General features: G+C 37.7%; 1 protein-coding gene across 2 annotated transcripts; it reads right to left on the bottom strand.

The window, feature by feature from the left end:
- Positions 1-275: 275 nt before the first annotated feature.
- Positions 276-20,121, bottom strand: LOC134536821 (DIS3-like exonuclease 2). Of its 2 annotated transcripts, none has more exons than XM_063376808.1 (15): positions 19,642-20,121; positions 15,447-15,818; positions 14,036-14,132; positions 13,897-13,950; positions 13,710-13,811; positions 13,263-13,295; positions 11,792-12,024; positions 10,912-11,076; positions 10,617-10,809; positions 8,796-8,969; positions 8,163-8,407; positions 6,133-6,403; positions 4,939-5,129; positions 2,233-2,425; positions 276-1,015 (listed from the first exon to the last, which is right to left on the bottom strand). In XM_063376808.1, the coding sequence occupies exons 1-15, from the start codon at positions 19,893-19,895 to the stop codon at positions 815-817; spliced, it is 2,778 nt and encodes a 925-aa protein (XP_063232878.1). In that variant the 5' UTR covers positions 19,896-20,121; the 3' UTR covers positions 276-814. The 2 variants fall into 2 exon arrangements, with proteins under 2 accessions (XP_063232878.1, XP_063232879.1); XM_063376809.1 differs by having other exon boundaries at positions 682-1,015; positions 19,638-19,721.
- Positions 20,122-20,967: the final 846 nt, after the last annotated feature.

Below are 20,967 nucleotides of genomic sequence, written 5' to 3'. Positions count from 1 at the left end.
GGACGCCCGGGCCGCGCTACTGGACGAGAGCTCCCTCAGGGGGGCAGGCGAGGACGCCCGGGCCGCGCTACTGGACGAGAGCTCCCTCAGGGGGGCAGGCGAGGACGCCCGGGCCGCGCTACTGGACGAGAGCTCCCTCAGGGGGGCAGGCGAGGACGCCCGGGCCGCGCTACTGGACGAGAGCTCCCTCAGGGGGGCAGGCGAGGACGCCCGGGCCGCGCTACTGGACGAGAGCTCCCTCAGGGGGGCAGGCGAGGACGCCCGGGCCGCGCTACTGGACGAGAGCTCCCTCAGGGGGGCAGGCGAGGACGCCCGGGCCGCGCTACTGGACGAGAGCTCCCTCAGGGGGGCAGGCGAGGACGCCCGGGCCGCGCTACTGGACGAGAGCTCCCTCAGGGGGGCAGGCGAGGACGCCCGGGCCGCGCTACTGGACGAGAGCTCCCTCAGGGGGGCAGGCGAGGACGCCCGGGCCGCGCTACTGGACGAGAGCTCCCTCAGGGGGGCAGGCGAGGACGCCCGGGCCGCGCTACTGGACGAGAGCTCCCTCAGGGGGGCAGGCGAGGACGCCCGGGCCGCGCTACTGGACGAGAGCTCCCTCAGGGGGGCAGGCGAGGACGCCCGGGCCGCGCTACTGGACGAGAGCTCCCTCAGGGGGGCAGGCGAGGACGCCCGGGCCGCGCTACTGGACGAGAGCTCCCTCAGGGGGGCAGGCGAGGACGCCCGGGCCGCGCTACTGGACGAGAGCTCCCTCAGCGGGGCAGGCGAGGACGCCCGGGCCGCGCTACTGGACGAGAGCTCCCTCAGCGGAGCCGCGCTACTGGACGAGCCCTGGCCGCAGCAGGTGCGCCTCGAGCCGGACCGACGAAGAGCTGCAAGACACCACCACCTTCAAGATGCTGAAGATCTGGACGATCTGCACGGCCGGCTCCGGCGCGCCCTGGCACGGCTTCCAGTGCAGCTCCAGAGTGGAGACCTTGCCCTCGGACCGGAACACCGGCTCCATGTCAGGCACGCTCTGCGGACACACCCGCGACACCGGATTAATTGTGTTCTTTTTTAACATCAAGGCGTGCGCAGATACAGAAGGAAGCATGTGAGTAATTCAGGGACTATTGTGTTAGGCATCAAATTCAAAATCACGACTGACCATAAAACAATGGTAACTGTTGGCCACAACAAATTTAACAGAACTGACAGCTAGGCTTCAGAAGATGAAATAGTGAATTGTTTTTTTAATGTCTCTGTGACATCTAGGTCGTTTAGAAATAGGCTACTTACAGATATTATAGTTATAGTTTCAAGGACTATTCAAATCAATTAAAACTAGCAACAAAATGCATTAAACTCAATATGTACATCAATTTAAAGTTTTAAAAACTACAATAGTAGTAGAAATAATAAAATGGCATAGAAATTCAAATTATGTAAAAACACCATCCTGGTATCTTTTGTGGATGCTGCAACCATTTTGAATTTACAATTACTGATAACAACACTGAACCCAATTTCAACTGGCCACTGTTATTTAGGACTATTCTACTTTCACAAACATTGTAATTTAGGGACTCCATGGCCTCAAGTGATTTAGGTATTTTCAAGGTCTTGAGACAAAACACTTCCGCCAAGGGTTGAACAGTAGTCACTACGTTTACACTACTTGAATTTTATGTTTATTTAATATAAACAAGATACATAACATGAATTTAAAAAATTTACGAATTCAATGGGTTATTTTGTATCTCGTACGGTATAATTAATATAAAAAACTTAAACAAACTGCCATCTTCCTTTTATTTGATTTTATGCAATTTAGGTTTGTCACTGAACACAGATACATGTAGCTGGCAAGTGTACCATAGGTACCTAGCTGGTGCCATTTTGGTGTTTGGCATAATTTTGTTCCACAACAGATAAAAAATACTGCCGTATTTGCAAATTAGATGGATATGAAATTATGTATATTTTTTAACCTAGAATTTTTTTTATACAAATGATGCATCATATGAATTTTAAATAAATTGCACTCATACACATGTACAATCATATTCTTATGCATTTTGAGTTTGATTTACTCTATTGAACTACCCAAGATCAAATTAATATGGTTTTAATGTAGATTGAATCATCTGTAGTTCTATCGCACTCTTACAGAATAGCAGCCCCCGTAGACAGATGTGACCTCTCAAACACAAATGAATGGCAGCTGTACAGCATTCACACTTTGATGCTTACATTTGTGTAGATCCTCAAATTGCAGCCCATCGAAAGAACAATGACATCGAAAGAATGGTCCTTCACATCCAGAACCACAGCATCTTCAACCAGGGGGCCGAACTGAGCGACGTAGAACGTCAGGAACAAATCACTGCTCTGCTCCCCGGCTCGCTTGGCGTTGAACTTCTGTTTGTTGCAGTTGGCAGCAATTCTGTATGGAAAAAAACACCTTCAAGAACAACAATGTGCACAGATTTAAGCAGCATATTTGACACAAGGTTTTCAAATTTCTGAAACATGTACATACTGTAATTTTTCTACACAAGCTGATCATTTTTCCAGCCTACAGCTGGGCCAGACTCCGTAATTAATCCAAACCACCAGTAACTCAACAACGTCTAGTAGCGTCCCTGCGTATGGGTAGCATCTATCATTTTGGGCAAAATAAATTTTCACGTAAGGATCGCCTTTTAAATAAGGGTTACACCTTATTGATGCGAGAGAAACTCGGCTTCTGTTTTTAGTCTCTCCCATTTTCATTCTTTAGGGCCCAAGAATACTATTTTTTACACTTATATTATTTTATTTATACCCTTATCCTTTCCCAAGAGAGAAAAGACGGCAGGCTGCTCCATATTTTTTGTCGGTTCATCCTATAAAAAAAATGAACGTCCTTTCCAGCAGTTTTGTCAATGGAATGTTGCTGTAGAACGTGTAGGGAAATCTAACGCCAAAAACAATGTTTGTATACGGTTGCACCATAAAAAAAACTGTTGGGATAGACGTGATGATTGTGTAGCCACTTCACGCATAGACATTTACAATAATGAGAGGGAGGGAGAACCATGGCCGCATGCACTCACTACGCAAATCCCCCCCCCCCTCCCTTTTTTACTCTCTGGCTGGTTTATTTTTAGATTTTCCCTTTTTGCCAAGCGCCAGTCCAGCTGCCACGTCACTTACCGGCGACGGCCGGTTAGCCGCCCGACAGGCGGCAGACACAGCTTATCGGCGCAGTTCCTGATGTATTCATACTTACTTGTAACATATTTATTAAAAACTAACAAAGGCTAGTTATTTACGCACATATTGGACCACTTAGTGCAATGTTAATGTTTTACCCAAAATGAAAAAAAAATAATAATTTAAGGGGTCGCAGTATGTGTTATTAAACAAAAATCGGCGTAAAATGTGTGACCCATACGTGGGTAAATACTGTACTTAGTTTAAAGAAGAAAAAAGAAATGAAAACAATATTCTTGTATGAAAGTTTTGAATTGCTAAGGTAAAAATCTAAAAATAGAAAAATACAATACAATATTTTATCAAGCCAAAAATAGTTTATAAAAGTTTATAAATTTAAAATACTTTTTGTGTAGCTCCAGCAAGTTAGTACCTCCACAGGTGTTTTCGTCACACCCCAGATCACCTCTTAAAAAGAAAGATAAAGCTGTTATTTAAATGATATCAGCAAACCCAAGCAATGTCCTGAACATGATTTGACTACATATTAAATTGTTTATTAAACTATTTACCAAGCGGGGAGTGCATTAGTATGGATTGTTACAAGGTATTTAGTCAACAAATAAACATTCAAAATAAAAAAAAATTATTAATATACAATATGCCAATAAACAATTTACATACATATAAAAAATGGCAACATGAAATACAGTAGAACCCCTGTCATACACTTTTCAACAGAGGGCACAAAAATGGTGTATGATGCGGGAAAGTGTATGAAAAGGGAATGGTAATAATAAAAAAAAAATTTCAATCTAGCATACCAGTACAATGTCAGATTAAACTTAAATACATAATGTATAAATAATTGCATTATATTAATGAAAATATATGAATTCATCATTATATATACATATAATAAAACCACCAGAAATGTAAAATAGTTCATATTCAAGTAAAGCTGACATGAGAAACAGTGGCCTTACAAAATGTTATTAAGTCCTTTCTTGGAGGGAGGGAAAAGTCACCAAGCCTAAATTAGAAATAAAAAAAATTAGGCTAATGTAAAAAGAAAATCAGAAATTTTTGCTTGTTTGTTTCATTTTACAAACAACTTTAGGCAACAGAACAATTTTCAATAAAATTTTAACTTGAGAAACGTAAAATACAAAACAATCCGATCGTAAGAAAACAATAACAAACAGGTATATTCAGTTTAAAGATTAATGAATGCACGAAATATGAGATCCGTGCCTTGGTAAAGCGCGTGCACCATTTTCATAGTCATTGCTAGTTTGCGCCACTAGTCTCGCTTGGTGCTGGCCATAGATGCTACTAGCGAAGTGCACAGTCTTCCTGATACTATCCATATCTATGGTGCGATAAAGTTTGCAAAGGTAAACAATGAACGTTTTTCAAAATAAAAGCATTAAAACGTAGTTTATCAGGTGGAATATAACAAAAAAATTTGTGAATTTAAGGACTTTTCCGCTTCGTAAAAACGTATGACACGGGAAATGAATGATTTTATAAGTCTATGTTCCGGGAAAGTAAACCATTGTAAATATAGTACTTTCGACGGGACCAAAATTATTCGGCGCATGACACGGGAAAATGTATGAAACGGGAACGTATCATCGAGGTTCTACTGTACATACAAAAAAATGTTTTCCCCTTTCATGCACCATTTAAAGAAAACGTAATGTACAAGTCAAGAACGTGCAGCCAATAATGCTGCAAGAGGACTGCACTTATACGTACTTTTGAACCTTGTCCACACTCCAGTCCGGCTTGTCGACGTAACCCATCGCCGCTGCCAGTAACCTGTGGACCATGACATCAGCGTACCGCCGGATGGGCGACGTGAAGTGAGTGTACAACGGAGCACTCAGGGCGTAGTGCCAGTAATCTTCGTCCGTATCAGCAAATTTTGCACAGAAATATTTGGCACGCTGAAACAGAAAATCAGGCAATACATTAAAATACAATGAATAAATGCTATTATAACCTGGAAACCCATAAATACGTACACATACATTTGTGGTTTCAAACAACTTGGATGTAAATAAGTAACAAATTTCTCCTTAATACTACAAGACAATATTTTAAATAAATTCAATAATATATATTACCAACAGACCAAATTTTATAGTTTAATTTTTTACAAATTTAAGATTTCTGTGTTATCTTTTTACTTTTTATAAATGGCATTTATGACGATGATGCAACATTAAAAATTTAAGACAGTGAAATATTTCCTATTGCTATTTTCACCAAAACCTGTATCATCAGGGTGTCCGACCAAAACTGTATTCAAATTTCCCTGAATTTTCCTAGATAAAAATTTATAATTTCCCTAATTTTTTGTTGGAATTAACTATTTTGTAATCTTCTGAAATAACTAAAGAAAAACCAACTCCACTATCCCCAGAGCTGGCTGAGTTCTCTCTGATCATTGTTGGATTGGTCTGTTTTGTCGCTGTGTTCCCAAAAATATTTTTTGTATTTATTTACAGTTTTTGTTGCTACTGTCATGTATTTTCAGCCCAAAGTGTCCGTCTGTGCTGTAATAATGTTTTGACAAATTCTTTCCTCTGAATTTTCTGTTTTGCTTAAGTTTTGAAATTTTTGACAACTGATTTTGTGTGTTCTGTGTGTTACTGATACCTGATAACCGATATTATATGTGATATTAAAAAAAAATTGTCATTAAGTGCAATGAAAAGAACTAAAGTCAGCAAATTTATTGTAATTAATGTGTTAAACTTAAAGACTTATTGAGAACTTTATTTTTGACATTTTTAACTGCATGATTAGGTTTAAAAAATTCAGCACTAGACATATTAATAAAAATTTAACAAAATTTCCCTGTTCATAATTTTAAGTAATTCTTAACAAGGCTTTACTGTACATATTGGTGCCTGGCCGTATGATCTCCGGGGTGCTGCGACTCACCGCCATGGGCTTGGCGCACAGGAGGTTGAGCACCATCAGGCGAGCCGCGCCGTACAGGTCGGCGCCGGCGTGCCGGCCCAGCGACGCCTGGAGGCCCCCGGCGCTCGACACGTCCAGGTGCACGCCCACGGACCCCATGGTCGCCTGCAGCTCCTTCATCATGCGCTCGTGCGGGCGGGCGTGGGCGCGCAGGAACGCCACGTCCGGGAAGCGCTCCTTCAGGACCCCCGCCACCGTCATGTTCGCCAGCAGCATGAACTCCTCGATCATCCTGCGCACGCACGCAACAACGCTAACTCTCACAGGCACGGCAGGTCATTTCATTTTCCCCCTCAGGGCTTTTCCTGTATTTATCGTAACAGCATCTTGCATTTGTTGCTGGGTCACAAAATTTTCTCACCAGATATTTACTAAACGTTACCTATTTGTGAGCTGTAAAAAAAGTCAATTACGTGATACTAATTATGAATACATGCTATTATATATTAGTTAGTAAATGCGCGTTGAGAAATTTTGAAACAACAAACAAAATGTAGAAATTTACAGTAAAGACATTCATGTAATAGAAAAAGAATCAGAAAATAGTAGCTGCATCTGAATACTAGCCTAATGGATCTCTTCGCTAAGGCATCATTGTGGACACGGCCATCTTTGCATTGCTTCCGAATTCTCACAAGGGATGCATCGACATCTCTACATGCATCCACTAAAATCGAGATGTATACGGATGGGAAACTTGCATCCACTGATGTATCCCTACATCCATTACCTTTGGAATCATGTTTTATTCTGTTTGTATATAATATTACTTTAGATTTTCGGCAAAAGATTTGTTTGAATCGTCATAAGTAGGGACAAGATTATACGGTGAATTGCAATAAAGCCAAAATAGCACTGAAAAGAATGTCAATGCACCATGTAACACCAAAATGCAAGTTAATACACCATAAACCACTGACAAGCAACAAAAAAATTCATAAAATTAATCAGCATACTTAATCAAAACTCAACCCAGATTACAAAAAAACGTCATCTTTCAATATATTAAATTCAATGAATGTAAATTATTTAACATGGAGTTACTTCCAAAATGTATGTACTAATTAGATTGGAAAATATTTTTCCTTTTTATTATATTTCAACTGTTATTATTAACCAATTTTTACATTACGACATTGGTACATTTTTCAAAGCACATATACTTGGTGATTTATTTGCATTGTTCCCATTAGTTTGACATGCTGATTACAAATTATTATATTATAAAAGTGCCTAATGTATCAGTCAAAATTACACCGTTTTGGAGAAATTAGTATCATGGAACATTTGAGTACCATATTTGTTGAAAATTGTGTTATCTTTTATCTTTATGAATAAGCAGATTTCATAAAAAATAAAAATAACACAGAAATCTGTTTAAACAAACTGGTCTTAAAATAAAACCATATAATCTTGTCTCTAGTTATAAGCATTATGTAATAACTCAAATGGAGACAAACAAAAACGTTAATAGAAATTACCGCAAACTCGAACTTACAGAGATATTTAATGCTCATTATAAGTATTTTTTATATTTTTAAATTCAGAAAACAAAATTATTATTTTTACGGCTAACATTTATAACATACACACTACATTAATATATGTATATTTTTTTTAATTGGTCATTTTTATAAACATTTTCTGAATATTCATAGATATCATGACTCAAAATAGCTACGTGCACATTAGTATGACCAACTGTCAATCAGTGGTGCTAGCAGTAAAAGTATCTGGATAATATCCAACCATTAGAAATGTGTCCTTTAATTTATGGCTACATTAGCTAAGGAATGTAAGGATGTGTGAGCTATGGATGCATCCCTAAGTAGTATTCGCTATTCGGATAGAGTTAACATTTAAAATTTAAAAAAAAAATGCATGTGAGACAGACCCTAAATCAGGGATCACTAGAGCCAAGACTTTAGGGTTTAATATTTGACCAGTCCCAGGGCAAGTCATGAATGTGAAGCGGCTGGCGCGGCACCCACCTGTGGCTCTCCTTGTTGACGTGCTGCGTGAAGCTGACCGGCAGGCCGACGACCGGGTGCAAGTGGAAGACGAGCTTGGTCTGGTCGATGCGCAGCGCCCCGTTCGAGAAGCGCTCGCCCCGCAGCTTGAGGGCCAGGCCGTGGAGCGCCTGCACCGCCTGCACCAGGTCGCTCGGCGAGAAGCCGTTGTGTATCGGCGGCAGTTCCTCCGGGCGCCACACCTTCGCCGGGTTATCTATCATTTCCTGCCACCACAAAACACTTGTCACTACCATTAACTCCGGTCTTTACCTGTCAATTATTACAATAACTGTGGTTTATCAGCACAATTTCTTTATACATGTTGATAATTGAGTCAACATATCACAAATAATTTTTTTTTTTTTAAGTACTGGAGCTCAGACTAACAGGACTTTACTATACCTCTCCTGTATTTGATGTTTTTTTCTAAAAAAATTTCTAAAAAGCTATTTCTTACATATTCTACAAAAACAGAAAAAAGTGATGCAAGCCTTAGTATTTATAATAATCTGCTTGGCCTATTACAGCTTGAAAATAAAGTTTGGTCAACATCTGGCGAGAGAACACGTGATCCGACTGCAAAAGGCAGCGACCGTGGACGGGCGGACCCACCTGGGCGTGCTCGTACGCCAGCTGGGCGCAGGAGCTGATGAGCGTGCGGGCGAAGCGGCGGCCCAGCACCTCTGCGTCCGCGCTCATCTCCCAGAACACAGAGAAGGCGAGCCGGTCGCTGCCGGGAAGCAGCGAGCACAGCATGCACAGCTCGCGCGGCAGCATGTGGAACACCTGGAAGCAACTGTGTCGTCACGCCGACCCTCGCACCTCCGACGCACGCCCGTGCCGCGTAGACTGGCGCACCACCGAGGACCTGGGTGTGGGGGGAAAAAAAAAATCACTCAGACCGGCTTCAGAATCAGTCTCGCACCGAAAGCTGATATTTTCATTTTAATGGCACTACTTTGCTCTAAAGGCTATTTCTCTTGCATTTTTTTTTCCTGTCACAAAAATTTTTCGACATATACGAAGGGTTGTTAAAAGAATTAAAGATGGTTTTGTCGTTTGCGTTTGCTAGCTTGTAACACATACTACTACCCCCTCCACAACAGGCGGTCGCCTCGGCTCGTCAGCTTATCCGGTCCGGCTGTGGCTGGCTGTTAGATGTGGACGCTCAGCTGTGGTCTCCCGCCAAACGTGAAGTTCGCTCCGTTATTCGCGCTCTCGACACGGAAATTCATCTTCATCTGACGGCCATTTATGACGATGTGATCTAACAGCATCAGAAGTCTGAGTTCTCGAGCGGTAGAACCAAAGTGCATGACGAGGAAGGAAGGGGAAAGGAGGTCTTCAATTGGTGACGCATCGTCGGAGAAAATTCAGGCTGACAGTCCAGGACCTCACAATTTCAGATTCCATAAGTCAGCAAATCAAGAATCTAAACAATTTTAACAGACAAACTGGGATATAAGAAGGCGTGCGCTCGTTGGGTGTTGAAAATGTTGACAGATGTTTACAAGGAAAAACGTGTAGAAAGTGCTCAGAAATTTTTTAACAGTTTTGAAAGGGAAGATGAATTTTTTGGACTTTATCATTATATGTGATGAAAAATGGGCTTATCATCACCCTCCTGAGTGACTAATTCCGCAACCCTACTAGTTAAGACAGGATAAAAACTGACATATATAAAAAACTAAGTTTTTAGAGCCTTTGTTCAGCTGTAGAAGACACTACTGTATAGTATTCAAAACATTAACACAAAACTAATATTTTGTCTTGTCCAAAAAAATAGGAATGATAATCTTATCATAAAAATTAAAATTTTACTTAAAAAAAATCTTGAAAAAAATTATGGAGTCACAACTAACTTCTGTTCATCTTTACAATTGCTACAATTAAATGCATAATTAATGCAGATGTCCTCTGTATCTTTAAATACTGTCTGATCCTGGATCATGCTCAATTCACTCATGTGTATTGAGTGGCTAAGATAATGAACTAAGATAACAAGAAAAACTGGAATAAAATAATAACCAGACAATTTATTTCATCCTAAGACATTAAAAATATATTCTACTTTAAAACAAAAAAAAAGAAAAGACAGGTTTTAATAGCTTACAAGTTTGTGAATACTAAACAATAATGGTATTTTTAGTTATACTAAAAATTACTGCTAAATAAACATTTTACAGGCCCAGCGTTGCTTACCTGATGCAAACAATAATTATCATAATGAAAAACGTAATTGGATAAATGATTCTAACAACGAACTGCAAACAGCTCGTACAGTAATTTTTGCAACTGAAAATTCAACATCAAGAAATCACATGAGTACAATCAGATGCCAAATAATAATATCAAATTCCAATGGGCCAATACAAGAAGATTAAAACCGCTGGTTTCATCTCTAGTTTAAATGGAAGAAGTTGAGTTAATTACCTCGTCCACCAAGTATGTACTGGTCGCCCGCTTTGACACTTCAACATCCAAAGGAGTCCCTTCGGCTAGGAAGTACGTGACGTCAGAAATGTGAACCCCAATTTCAAAATTTCCATTGTCCAGCCTTTTACACGACAAAGCATCGTCCAGATCTCTGGCGGTCAAGGGGTCAATTGTGAAGATGCACTCCTTCCTGCAATGTTTCCACACCCCAGACTTTCAACACACCACTCAACACCAATGGCCAGGAGAACATATTCACGAGCGTATGAGTTGCCGGCTGAAGAAACATTACCTGAGGTCTAGTCTCTTGTCCAACTCCTCTTCGATAACGAACGACTGGGGATAGAAGTCTCTGAAGCTGTCCGGGTACGGCGTCACGTCAATTTCATTCTCCAGCAGTATCGACTGAGTCTCGGCTGTCTTGTCTCCGATGGTGCCCAGACACTTCGTTAACTCTCTGGGCCACACAACCAAAACAAAAGATATTATACCGGCGAACCTCATTTATTTGATATTTATTTATTTATTTATTCACGACCAAATTCAGACCTTGGCTGTTTTACAATTGGTAAGTAGAAATTTTTTATTTTTACATTAAATGCCAGACGACACTATGTTACGTACAAGCATCACCTTAATGACAGAATAAAACAACATTGCTAAAACAACACATTAGGAAATTATTATTGCTATACATAACAGCTGTGCATTTAACATTATTATGTTAGGGTGTCAGCACAATTCCATGGTAGAATTTTCCTGACAGAAATTTCTCATTTTCCTTGACTATTTCTGTAAAAGTAATTTAAATATTGTGATTTTCTGAAATAAATCAAGAAAATCCGACCATCACCAACCCTAAATCTTTCCTAGAATTATATGACAAAAATTAAAATTCAAACAAAACCTTGAACACGAGTTATTTTAATGTGTATGACAATAAAAAAAAGTTCTGAAAAAAAAAAAAACCTATTACAGTCTGGGTGATGCCAGACTGGATCATGACATTTCTCCCTCACATTACTATCACTGAAGAATTTCCATGACTTTTCCAGGTTTTAAAGTCAATTCCCCGACTTTCCCTGACCAATTTCAGCTTTCCTGACTTTCCAGAATGTGGACAGTCCTGAATACATTATAATATATGTACTGGAAACAGGAGAAAAACTCACCCCACAGCATAGCGCACGTCGAACCAACTAGTTATTCTGGCCATGAAAAGGACTTCGCCGTACGCCGCGGCACGTTTGGGGAAGTCTTGCGGACACTTCGACATGGGTATCCGCAGGCGGGGAACTCGAGAGTCCCTCGGAGAAAACAGCGCAAAGTTGGGGTTCTTATCCGCCATGAGCTTCAAAGTACCAACTGCAGCCCTGGGATGGTTCTGGCACTTTATGGACACAACCTTAAAAGACATTAACGAGTGACATTAACTGTTAGTGATCTCTGTCATGGTGAAAGTGGGTAACATTACAAGGCCATGCTGGTTGAGTGGTGAGATCACTCATCTCCCCACTAAGTGATTCAGGTTTGACTCCTGATAGGTTGGTTGGGAGGGGTTAAACTTGTATTTATCACAAGCAGGGTTGAAAAAAAAACCAAGTTAAAAAAGGTTTTTCTTGTGTTTCAACTAGGTTTTTTTCTTAGGTTTAAACCAAACTTTTTTTAAATACATTAGTTATTTAGGTTCTACCAAGTTCAAATAAGAACTTACTGCCACTCATGTTGAACCATAAAGGTTATAACATCAAAGAACTGAAGTCCAGCAAATCTGCACATCTGATTGGGACTTCACCACAGAATCCTCTTCCTCACAGGAAGAGGATTCTCCATAGAATGGGTGTTTCTCACAGTATGGGGATTTAAAGTACAGTCAAGGATTTTCAGGAATTAACTACCTATTTAATATTTTTAATGTTAAGAGCTGTATTTAGCTGGGTATAATTGACAACTTATTTAGATAATTAAAATGATAAGATCTTGATTAGTATTTTCCTGTAAATCATAAGAAACATTATTGAGCAAAATTTTGTTATTAGAGTAGAATTAGACCTTTCATTTAAAAAAAAATTAAGATACTGTAATTAAAAATACATTATTTTAAAAAACAATTTTTTTATACATATAAAAACCACTTGGTTTAAACCACGGTGATATAGATCTGCCAACCCTGACTGCAATTGGGGCATGTCGGATGTTTTCGTGAGATGGTAGTTTACTCTGGGTACTCCTGTTTTTCCCACTCATTCATTCCTTCAAAGTCTTAATGGCTTCAATGTCGACAAGAGGCCAACCAATAATTCATTTTATACAGTAACAACATTTTTTTTAGATATTAAATTTCATTTTACATAAAGCAGAACATTGATTAATTGAGGTAATGGATTAAATTTAATTTTGAGATTATTTTCAACAAGTAAAACATTTTAGAACTGAAACATTTCATTGAAACTTACACTTAAAATAAAAATACGCTAAGACACATTTAAGTGCTGGTGTCAAAATAGCATACTCATTTACGGCTTACACAAAAAAATTTCACGGTAAACCATGTAGAGGAGAATAAGAAGTACTTCACTTTAGATGAGGGGCTGTATCCACCCCTTCATATAACTATGTATGACCATGAATTATCAAACTCACCTCTGCCGTTTTTTGTGTGTCAGAACCCTGCACCTGAAATTAAAAAAAAAAGTTCATATTTTTTGTAGCAGAAACAATCAAATATGATACAGTAGTAACTTCATAAAATCACAATAGAAACAATTTTTTTTAAATTTATTAAGGGTTTGTAAAATTTTTTTGTTAAATAGCCTTATCATCATGTTAAAAAAATTGTTAATGTTTCAATCTTTTATATCATTTTCTTAAATGCTTCAGACTCATAAAATAATATTATGACTGCTGAAGTTTTGTGCAAGCTGTGTGCGGATCATAAAAATTAATTCTCATCATTTTTTTATAACGTGCCTAACAAAGTATAACATTTAAAAAAAAAAATCCAATGTGGCAGGGCCAAATATTAATGTGTAATCCGAGGAAAAATTTCTTTTTTTGTGACCTTGAAATTTGACACTGGCTAATACTCACCCTCCACTGATCAGAAGATTTTAACCTTACTATGACTTCATCACCTTCTAGGGCTCTGTTTCTGTCTCGAATACCATCAATCAAAATATCCTGCCCTTTGTCCTGTCAACAGAATAAAACAATGTGAATATTCCCAGCCACATGTGATTAAATATCAGCAGCTACAAACAAATAAACGAGCATTTACCGGAGAGTTTATGTAGGCTTCTTTAAAATTTCTTTGATTGATCCGGATAACACCCTGAAAAAAAAGAAAAGATTAATAACCATTTCTTTATAATTCAAAGAATACAAAGTTATAATAAAAATACTAAAAGAAATATTACCTCCAGCAAGCAACCATTTTCTCTCTCTTTTTGCAACTCTTCTTCCAATAGATAGTTATTGAAAGTTACTTCTTCATTATTTCTCGACTGCGACGATCTGAAAAAATCATATTCCTTTATCATTCACACCAATCTCGATTTGTTTTTGAAACAAAACTGAAATCCACGCTTTTTCATAGTACAATAATTTTCAAAGAGAATTATTCAGTCTGGTGAACCCAAACACTGGCCAAACAATATGTTAAATACGTAGGTAGTTAACAAAAATGTCATTTTAAAAGTGATTGGACATTAAAAGACATCTCATCTGACTGAGGAAAATTAATGTATTATATTGATAAAGTCATTAGGCCTGTGCTATATCTTTTTTGTTTTTAATTTCAGAGATTTTATTTTTATAAACCATGTGTGTATTATGATGTGACATCTCTAAGTGTGAGCAATCTCCTTTTGAAGAAAAGTCTACACACACATTGCCAAAATATTTTGAGGGTAAATCAAATAGAACTAACAATTACTATTTTTTTTTACTATTAGAGTGAGAAATAAGCATTACACTGAGCTAATGTGAAATTAAAACTGACTTATTCACTATTTTGACAGACATAAATCTCATCTTAGACATACCATAATTGTTGGGTACATTTTATCCCAAATAAATTTTCATCTCCAAGTTGCACAAATACTGTAAATAGTGAAATTTGGGATGTTAAATAAAACTGTAAGTTATCTAAAAATATGGCACAACCATAAAATAAAAAAATAAAAAGTTTGAAGTAAAAAATTTGGAAGAAAAAGTCAAATTTAAAAAAAATTTCAATTAAACTTGATATTTTAAATATTTGCCGGTCCAGAAATTATTATTCATATTGTGGCCAGTTTAAAAGCAGTTAAACATGGAATATTTACTCTTTTTTTGTTGTGTTTCTGGTATAAATAAGTAAATTGTTTTGTTTTGTCATTTATAGTTCAAGCATTATATACATTAGTGGGTAACAGAACACAACTAGACAAGCACATATCACCACACAATGCATGCTTGGAACGCGATCGGTGAAGCAACAGAGGGTAGTACGTAATGTGTTATGAAATTATGAGAAACAAGTGAGAAACTGGAAGTCAGTGAATTTAAGGAGTCTTCACGCTGTCTACGCAGTGATGGCCGTACATTGGTGAAAACATGAAAACACTTTATCTTGTTTGGTTCCAACAGCAACTGATTTTTTTTGGAAATAAGGTCTCCATCTGAACTGATGGGACTTTCTCTTTATATAGCCCCAGACTTATGCTTGCCTAGTTACGTTATCATCCCTCTAACACATTTACCATGAACTTTGAAACATTCTGTACATCAAAAGGATACTGAAACCTACACAAGATAGGAAGAAAAAAAAAAACCCAAAAGTCTTACTTTGGCTTTTTCTTCACCTTCTTGGAAGATGTTTTTTGCAGGTCAGGTTGAGTGTTTGGTGCAGGAACGTTAGGAGGCTGGGCATTCTCTTGATCTAAACTTTCCTCTTCCGACTTCGTTCCGTACGTGACCTGCCGGCTGACGCTGCCGTCTTCGGCGCGCTTGCCGCGTCTGTTCCTGCTCCTGGGCTTGGCCGCCTTCTTGGGCACGGCCCCGCTGTTTCCAGGAGTGTTCTCCTTCATGCCCTGGGACGGATCGGCCAGTGAGACGGCACCCGCGGTGCTGCCCTGCCCTTGCGTGTTGAACCGCCCGACAATATCCGCAAGTGCGCCCGACGAACCATCACTCGCTACCATTTCTTCATCACTGGAACTGTTGACAATTTGAGCATAAACATCTACAGCCTGTATTATTTAACAATTAAAAGGAAAGCAAAACCACTGAAATATGATTTGTTAACTAAATAGAAATTATACCAAGGACAGGTTAAATGAGCGGTAGGAATAATTAGAGATAAAGTTTGAAAAAAAATGACACACTTATTTTGCTTAGAGTAATTTTAAAAATACCATAATATTGTCAAATGTATATGCCACATTTTAGCATATTTCAAATTATTCTAAGTAGGCTACATAAAGTAAAAGTGAAAACATTTTTGAAAATTTTAACTTTGATTTACCAACACTAAGTTCAATTAGAGACAGATTACGAGTAAAACGATGAGCTGGAAGAGCGATGGACTGCATTAGTGGGAAAAAACTGAAAAACCAGAGAAAAATAATAGGCAGGGGCTTAGTTGATGATTCTGCTACCAGATGGCACAACAAACTGTTTTTTGGGATGCACACGGGAGAAACCAGTGTATATTGCTGGGAATCAGGGAGCAAAGAGATTTCTTGTCTGCCTGGTGCAGATGAGGAATCTCTTTGCTATCTATGGGAGGTAGACGGGGTTTAAAACTACAGGTGGATTTAAAGAGTGGATATGAGTGGCGACACGGTAATAGACAAGCTCACGTTAGCAGACACTGAATCATGAGCGTAAGGAAACAGGAGATAACTTGAGCATCAGAACATGCTGGCACATGATATTAGCTACATGGGTGAGCAGCAGATACGGAGTCCAAGCTCAAATGCACTGAAGGTGGCACAAGCCAGTAAAAAGGCCAGGCTTAGAGAAACATGCCTATAAAATTAAGTTAAGAAAAAGAAAAAATGATATGGTATGTTTCCCCACAAGATAAATACTTACTTTGACACATACAGTTTTCCAGAGTTGTATGTTTTTTTTTAAATCTAAACAAAACTTATATTTATGCAAATAATAATAAACTTGTGAAAACAAATGCAATTAAAACTATAAACTGTATTAAATATAACAATCAACTAATTGAAACAAAAATGAACAATATTATAAAAGTATTTCAGTTCCAATTCCAAGACAGCCTAAATACACTAACAAAAAAGAAAGGTACCAGGTTTTCATGAGAAGAATTTGAGATTGTTAAAATGAATTTGAACAGAACCGTACTACCTAACTAAATTTCCACTCTCTGGCTGTACATGTAATAAAACCATGCCATAAACATAGGTATTCAAGTAGTTAAACTTTCATTGCCTTACAGACAGCACTCACTAATGAAAATCATTTACGGTAAATTGTTGGGTTAGGTGTACATAAAAATTGTAATAAAATTTGGGAGATGAATTTTTTAAATTCTTCACATTTTTCTAATCATTCTATAAAAGGGCAGTGTGATCTTTCAAGCAGTTTTCTCAACAGTAGGTACACTAGATACATACGTGTAAACTAGATAGCAACATTAAAATTAATGAACACAGTTTTATGTGAAAATGAATGAACATTAACTTGAAAATTCTATTTTTAGAAAAAATTTAATTTTTTTTTATGATGAGCTGTGCTCCTTAAAGAATTACTTCATTTAATACGGTAGGTATATGATGAGTTGATGAAGGTGGTGGAGAGAGTGGTAATTGATTAAGGGTGGTGGAGTGGATTGGGGACTTCCTCTCAAATAAGAAACAGAAGGGTATGGGACGAGCTATCTAAAATGGGGGACAGGGTCACATCAGCGGTGTCACAAGAGAGCATGCTGGGTCCACTTTTCTATACCATCATGGTAAAGGATCGAGAAAAGAATAAATGGGGGTAAATATGTAGAGTCGCGGTATATGCGGAAAAAAAAAATGCTAAAAATCCAAAAATACTTTTATTCTATGCTCTTTCACTTCCTCTTTTCAAATCAACCGGCGGAGATAAGAAATTCCAAATACTTTAAGAGATATCGAATTTTTTAATTTTCATCACAATACCTGTGTATTCATGGATTCATGCGGCGATCACCATTGTTTCTGGTTTACGAGTATCTATTATGTTTCTTATTGGACAATTTTGTCACGTGACAGTTCCATGATTGGCCAGTATTCAAATGAACCAATACGTGATTATTTATTTATTTATGTTCCGTCGAAGGTATCGCGACGTAGGTGAACGACTACATAATTTCCTTCTAATGGCAAAGGAAATGTACCCACTTCCAACTTAGGTGGGTTTTAAACGTTTCTAATTTTAAAGTCTTATTTTTTTATTTGGATATTGTTGCGCAAGTAATAAGTAACAAAAAAATTTTACGTGAGTTGTTAATGTTCAACATTTGTCCGGGTTTGTTAGGTCAGGTCAGTTACATTATAAATACTTTAAAACTAAAGAACCATTGAAATTAAATCAAATTTTTAATGTTCAATGTTTGAAAGTATTCATAATGTAACCTGACCTAATCGACCATTTTAGTTCCTACTGTTCATCCTTTGTCCCGGTTTGTTTGGTCAGGTCAGTTACATTATAAATATTTTAAAACTAAACAGCCATTAAAATTAATTCACATTATTTTTTATGTCCGCTTAGTTTGAAAGTATTAATAATGTAGCTGACCTGACCTAATTGATCATTTTATTTATTACGCATTCACGAACAAACGGCAAAATAAAAATTGCGACGGTCGAATGGTTGTACAGGTGTTGTATTGCAAAATTAAAAAATTTGATATCTCCTAAAGTATTTGGAATTTCTTATCTCCGCCGGTTTTAATGAAAAGAGGAAGTGAAAGAGCATAGAAAAAAATTATTTTCGGATTTTTAGCATTTTTTTTTCCGCATATACCGCTACTCTACATATTTACCTAAATGGGGACATGTGATTTTTTGCAGATTGGTGTATAAAAATATTTGGGAAGACTGGAAACGTGGACTGGAAGGAATGATATGATGATAAATATGGACAAGATAAGTATAGTTAGGTTAACAAAGGTAAAAACTGTGTATTAAAGGGTCTATCAGACAAGGGGAAGAAGAGATAGGGGTGATCAAGGTAAATATCTGACATCACTGCTTTTCCACGTAGTGAAAATAAAATTACAAAAATACAATTTTGCAACACTAGAGACGTTCCTGTATTAACCTCGAAAACAGCGTTAATACATTCCTAATAATTTCTGAGCAATCACAATTTTTATCCCACATTTCAATACAGAGCATACTGAAGGAAAAGGCATCACATGCTACAGTATGGCAGCAGTGTGGGATTCGTACATAGAGGTAATTGGAGATAGGACAGAGAACAACTAGGTAACCGAGCTGAAGAGAAAATGGAGGATAAAAAAATGAAGAGGGAGAGTATACCACTAGCGTATCAGAGATAATGAAGGATCTAGAGTGGGAGAATTAAGACAGAAGTTGTACTGAGTTAAATTGGAATATGAAGTAATGAGTGGGAAAGTATGATGGGGGAAAGAGATAGGAAAGCCTAGAAAGAGGAGGGAGAACTCCGAGAAAGTTTTGAGAGAGAGGACTGAAAAGGATAAATTAAAAACTCACTGTTTATGAGTATGATAGGTGAATGAAATAATTTAGATTAGGAGCGCGTGATGGTAAGGACTGCGATACTTTTCACGAGGGAAGAGGAAAGTAGGGTCGACCGTTTGCCACCCACCAAACTTATATCAAACCACAGCAGGATTTAATTGAATTTAATTGAATTGGAAGTTATTTGTAATTGATTGGGATTTGCTCACTTTGTTCATATTAAAATTTATACCTTTACAAGACTTCGTAAGCTAAGGATTACATCATGGTTGTGCAATAATTTGTCATAGCCACTAACTGCAGCACTTACCTACCAATTTTTAACCAGTTTTGTTTTTCTTCTTCGTCTGCGCCTTCGCCTGTGTTTCGTGGGTTCGCTATTCTGCAAATTACTTTCAAAACAATTTGGAGGAGGACTAACTGGGCCAGAAACTTGTCCTGGGTTCAAATCACTTGCAGTCTCTGAAGGTATTATTAATGACTTCAAAAGTTTGGACAGTTCATCGTTAAACTCCTGACTATCGAAGGAATCAGCATTCTGTTCGTTAATTGACGTGTTACCTGCCATTTAAACAATATATTTCCGAACAGTTCAGTTCCAATTTGTGACGAAATCTATCAATACACCAATAATTCTCTGTAGTATTATAAAGCTATGAAAATTTAAGTATCACACGAAACGTAAACTTACGTATTCACAAATTATCAGAAAAGATACTATAATAATATATTAACCTATTTCTCTACAAAAATTTGTATACATCAGACTAAAGTTCATTGAACATATGGTGGAGAAGAGACGTGTCCACTACTTGATAAATCCAATAATTTTCGAAAATGAAAGTGGCCAGAATTTGAAATTGTAACTGGTCAATGGGAATATTAAATGATAATATTATACGTAATACATTATTCTTTTCATTTCGAATGACATATGATTGGGTTTGTTAAAGTTTGTTTAGTATCATTTTAAAACAATACCAAAAGATAAGAATAAGAAGAAGAACCATTACGAGTTGGAAGGGCATGGGGGCATAAATATTTTTTGGGAAGTGAAGATGAAACCAAAAGAGAAATATACTACAGCTATATTTTTTTTTGACGTGACAATGTTTAATAAATCGATGAACGCCAGCTGCACGCACGAAAAAGTGTCCTGTTATGCACATTTTCCCGTTATGCTGTGTCTAGTTACGCTCATTGTATGCTTGCACCGCATCTATCTCTCTTCCACTCGATGGGAACAACCATCGATTTGACTTTTTCGAGGCACATTAAACTTGAAACACTCCCGTTCGTTTCCTACTTTTCCTATCATCGTCCTATCCTTAACAGAATAACACAGATTAGAAGAAGTTAAATAGCAACCATGTATAAAAGTTATAGTTAAAATAATCTCTTCGGTAAATTAATAAACATATTTGAAATGATGAGTGCAAATAAAAGTAAATTTATCAATTAAATAGATTTCATTTCACTCCTTTGTATTCATACAAAATAGTGATAATTCAATAAAAATGTTTCAATTTTATTCATAGAAGTATGTAATCATTTCATCAATGTTTTGTTATGACTTTGTCACGTTAAACTATCGCCCGTAAACCGACTTTACAGACAACCAATTTTTTTTTGGTAAGATA

Source organism: Bacillus rossius, chromosome 11 (assembly GCF_032445375.1).
Source record: "Bacillus rossius redtenbacheri isolate Brsri chromosome 11, Brsri_v3, whole genome shotgun sequence".
NCBI lineage: Eukaryota > Metazoa > Arthropoda > Insecta > Phasmatodea > Bacillidae > Bacillus > Bacillus rossius.
The sequence above is the reverse complement of the archived record's forward strand: the minus strand, read 5'-3'. Positions and strand labels throughout refer to the sequence as shown.

Bases quoted from the DNA above. Each gene is read 5' to 3' on its own strand.
- LOC134536821 (XM_063376808.1), bottom strand. From the start codon at position 19,895: ATGGCAGGTAACACGTCAATTAACGAACAGAATGCTGATTCCTTCGAT. The intron at 13,296-13,709 runs GTGAGTATTAGC...TTTTAATTTCAG, and splicing joins AATCTTCTGATCAGTGGAGG to GTGCAGGGTTCTGACACACA. The intron at 5,130-6,132 runs GTGAGTCGCAGC...TTTCTGTTTCAG, and splicing joins TGTGCGCCAAGCCCATGGCG to CGTGCCAAATATTTCTGTGC.